The 4,338-nt window shown below is 31.0% G+C and overlaps 1 protein-coding gene across 1 annotated transcript in view; it reads right to left on the bottom strand.

The window, feature by feature from the left end:
- Positions 1–1,035: 1,035 nt before the first annotated feature.
- Positions 1,036–4,338, bottom strand: part of LOC100168430 (venom protease) — an 8,967-nt gene continuing 5,664 nt past the window's right edge. The window contains exons 3-8 of the mRNA XM_001945287.4: positions 2,928–3,341; positions 2,565–2,709; positions 2,314–2,480; positions 1,991–2,110; positions 1,419–1,567; positions 1,036–1,338 (exon numbers count right to left, since the gene is read on the bottom strand). Of these exons, the coding sequence (XP_001945322.1) occupies positions 1,174–1,338; positions 1,419–1,567; positions 1,991–2,110; positions 2,314–2,480; positions 2,565–2,709; positions 2,928–3,341 (1,160 nt within the window). The 3' untranslated portion in view covers positions 1,036–1,173. The remainder of the gene's footprint in view (positions 1,339–1,418; positions 1,568–1,990; positions 2,111–2,313; positions 2,481–2,564; positions 2,710–2,927; positions 3,342–4,338) is intronic.

Raw genomic sequence — 4,338 nt, 5'->3', positions numbered from 1 at the left:
TTTGTTCTTTTTAAATTAAATGATTCTTGTCAATAAATTATTTTTATTTATACTAATATTAAATATGTATTTCAATATTTTCATATCTTAAAAAATAAATTTGTTACATGAGACATCAACACTTTATAATATAATATGGTAAGTTTTCTTTTGAGTTTTCACGTAGCGGCAACTGGCAACAATTCCACGATTGAGGTTTAACGGTATAGCCAAGAGTTCATTTTAACAGAAAAATTAGACTTAAATAATATGAACTTGTATTATGAGAATGTAAATATGATTCGATTAAAATTAGAATAAGGTTTGGACTTTGCAAGGAGACGAAAGTAGTTAGAGGAGTGTCACAGTGGATGCGTTCACCAAGGCGGACATGATGCAACGTGTCCAAAAATATATAATTGGACATTGCACTATTCAATTACTTTTTATGGGCGTCTGCGTGGTTGAAGTTATAGCAACTACAAAAAACCTCATGTGTACTAATATAAGCAATTTAATAGCAAAATATCTATGCAATTTTTGGTAATGGATGGGAGTGGGCCTAACTTTACGGACATATAATTAACACCGAATCTGGTGTTTTACACTTATACCGACTTGTTCCATAACTAATTCAGTATCATATAGATGTTGTAACTTTGGAGAAAAACTTCAATTTATTATTATAAAAGGATATGTTTTAAATTTAACTTGTATTGTTTTAAATACTGTTACCTAACGCGGCTCTATCATGCGTCTGTATTTATTTAAAAAATCCATATGTATATTTTATATAGTATAACATTACAAGAAGTTGACCACTTTCACTGGATAAAGATATACTATTTATCCCAGAAATGACCCTAGATACTACATAAAGTAAAAGATTCAAAGTTTACTAATACTGAAATTGAAACCTTAAAAAACTAAAAGTTTTTTTATTTTCAGTATCATTCTAAATATTAGTCTGGATGAAAAAATCCAATAGTTTGTATAAATAATTGATCACGTGTCATAAGTAACTGTCAAAAATAACACTAAATAGTAAACAATACATTTCAAAAAAAAAATTAAAATATATTACAGACAGGCAAACATTCCATGACATAATTAATAAATCATTAAAAACTGTCTTCTTAACGCATAGAAATATAAATAATATTAAGAAAATTTTCAGTTATGAGTTTAGGAAACTCAGTTTTCGTTTATTTTCTCAAGAATCCAATCAATGTATGAAGGTACCCTAGTGTACACGCCTGGGAAACCTGGTTGGCCACATATCGTTAATCCGTAAGACACTATACCCATCAAAAAGTATTGTTTTCCTTTTGGCATCATTAATGGACCTCCCGAATCACCCTAAAATCAATGAAAAATGTAAAAATTAGAAATTTCTGTATTTCTAATTTCTATATTATGAAATTTAATGAGACAATTACCCGACATGAGTCTTTTCCTCCCTCTGGATATCCAGCACATAAAACTCTGTCATCAATTACAGCTTTTTGTTTAGAATATGCTTGTTTACATTCCGCCATTCTCGACATTGGAACTTGAACTTCCATCAAAGTAGTGGTGGGTGGAAAACCTTAATAATTAAAATAGTTATTTTATACATTTTACTATTTTTTTATCAACTGAAATGTATTGGCATTTGGTGGTGGCCATTACATCGATCTTAAAAATATCAAATCCTCATAATAAAATCTATTTTATTATATTTTAATAATATTCCGATCATAATAAAATAAACTGTAGATACCTACACGCCTAATAGCACGTTCTAAAAACAGAATCGTTATTTTTTCATACGTCTATATTTTTTTTGGTATAACTAATTTGTTTCATCCATTTTTAAAAACGAATAACAAAGCAACTGGTTTAATTAAAATTTTGAACAAAATTAGGTTTATTTATAAATATTAATATAGAAAGTTTTCGATAAAATATTACAGGTAGTTTTTTCTCCGGCTTATAACTTATGTAGATATTCTTACTAGTTTATACTTACTGGGAGGTTCACTGGGGTTAGGTTGAGTAGTGCCCCAACCGGCAACAAATGGCAAACTTCTCGACATATCTGCATTTCTCATAGTTGGAGTGATTGGCAAACAAATGGGTTGTATAAATACTAAACAAAATATAAATATATATATATATTACACACCAACTTTTATAAAAAAAAATAACAATATTATAGTTTCTTATTACAGCCACCATATTTATCTTATATCGTGTACTAGACTTTGCAAATTAAGTGTTAATACTTCCGTACAATGATATAACGCACTATAGGTACAGATTAATGAACAATGAGATTATTTAAAAACTCACCGTTATAAGTAACACTATTTTTTAACTTCAACAGTGCTATGTCACTGGTAAGTTCTTGTGGGTGGTATTTCGCGTGCATGACGATACGATTAACCGGAACATCTATCGGCCTTGCACCGTCATCGATCGTAGGATTTAAATCCAACTCACCTAATCGTACAGTAGTCCTGAAAAATCAAAACATTATTCATAGGTACCATTAGTAAATGCGTATAATTTAATACAACGATTTCGTTAATTGATTTGCTTACAGTTTTACAGGGACATTGTATACGCAGTGTGCAGCTGTCAGCACGTGTGTAGTTGATATCAATGTGCCGCCGCAAAGCCACTGTAAAGCGCGATTGTTTCGATTTGAACTCTGATATCCGAGGGCTGCCATCCAAGGCCAGGCGCCTAAATAATAATAGAACATTATGTTAATTGTGAATACAATACGATTCGGTGGACAGGCGACAACATAATATTGTTTTAACCGTCGACGATAATAAACCGAATGTAATCAATTATAATACGAGTATAATAATAATATTATATAAAATAACGTGATAACAGTTGTTTGTATTATAATCAAAAAATTATTTTTTAATTTATAATTATTTTGAAGTTCTGACCTAATTCGGCTGGCGTCCCTCCGATGATTCGACTGCGGGTGACGTTGGTTATTCCACACCTAGATTGCGATGGTAATTTTGCCTCGCCGCTGTTCGTTGTCCCAATACTGTTCATTACGTTTGGCATTGTTACCGGTGTTACCGGTGCTACCGGTGCTACAGGTGCTACAGGTGTTACCGGTGCTGCTGGTTCTTCTGGTGCTACCGGTGCTTTTGGTACTGTTGGTTCTGCATCATTTTCCAAAGCACAACATACTTTTGTTCTTTTGAAATCTTCTTCAAATCCACAAAAGGATTTCTTAAGGAAGACTAAAACGGAGGGTACTTGTCTTTGATTTGCTAATAGACTTAGTAACTTTGGGCAAAGCTTAATGTCGATACAAACACCATTTTCATAATTTGGAGTTTGACATTCTGTTGATGAAAATAAAAGCAAATATTAGTGTTATTATTGTGACGGTTAATTTTTTCCCGCTGCTGGGGATGTACTGAAGGTGTATTAATCATACTATTTACTACTTAGGTCAGCGGCGTCGTTTCAACTTTTTTTTGTTGGTGCCAAAATGTTTGCAGGCTATTCAGATCATTACCAGGCCAAATAGAATTTTTTTTTTTTTTTTGGGGGGGGATTAAGTGGGAACAAAAACTATAGAATATTTGTATAATTTATTTAATATGTCACTTATATTAGTATGAAAATATCACAATATCGTTGCTATTTTTGACAAACTATGTATAGGTACTTTTAATATATTTATTTTATATTGTGGATACCAGTGTACAGTGGTATTTACACTTGGTAAATAAATGTATGGGTATAAATCACCTTTATAATAAAATACCTAACCAAACCTAATCTACACATTTTTTCTCCCTGCATACTCAAAATATATAATATAGTAATATAATATAGTATTATATAATATATAATATAAAACCAGAAATCTATTTTATGGGTACCCTTCTTTACAATGTTCGTGATATAATTGTATCAATTATAATACTGTGGGACCACAAAACCACATCAAGCATTCTTGGAAATTAAACATTAGTACAATACATTTTTTTTTTAATACTGAAAAAATATATAATATAAAACACTTAGGTATATATCGGAGCTTATATTTATTGTTGGCAGGCCAAAGAAGGCGTTTTAAAAAAAAATTGGTGCAAATGAACCCTCTGCACCCCCCCCCCCACCCCAAATGACGCCTCTGACTTAGATACACCGAATAAAATATCTTTGTAAGAGTATCAACAAATTGTAACGATTTGTGAACTATCAACAAACTATGGTTTTTTACATTTAAAAAAATCTGCCATTTATCAGTTTTTCTGATCATATATCTTACAGTTATTATAATATTCTAAAACAATTTAGTTCCTTAGTGGAGGGTATTGTTGGTTTGAA

The sequence above is a fragment of the Acyrthosiphon pisum genome, chromosome A2 (genome assembly GCF_005508785.2).
Source record: "Acyrthosiphon pisum isolate AL4f chromosome A2, pea_aphid_22Mar2018_4r6ur, whole genome shotgun sequence".
NCBI classification, from domain to species: Eukaryota; Metazoa; Arthropoda; class Insecta; order Hemiptera; family Aphididae; genus Acyrthosiphon; species Acyrthosiphon pisum.
Note: the sequence above shows the minus strand (reverse complement) of the source record. Positions and strands in the feature narration are given on the sequence as shown.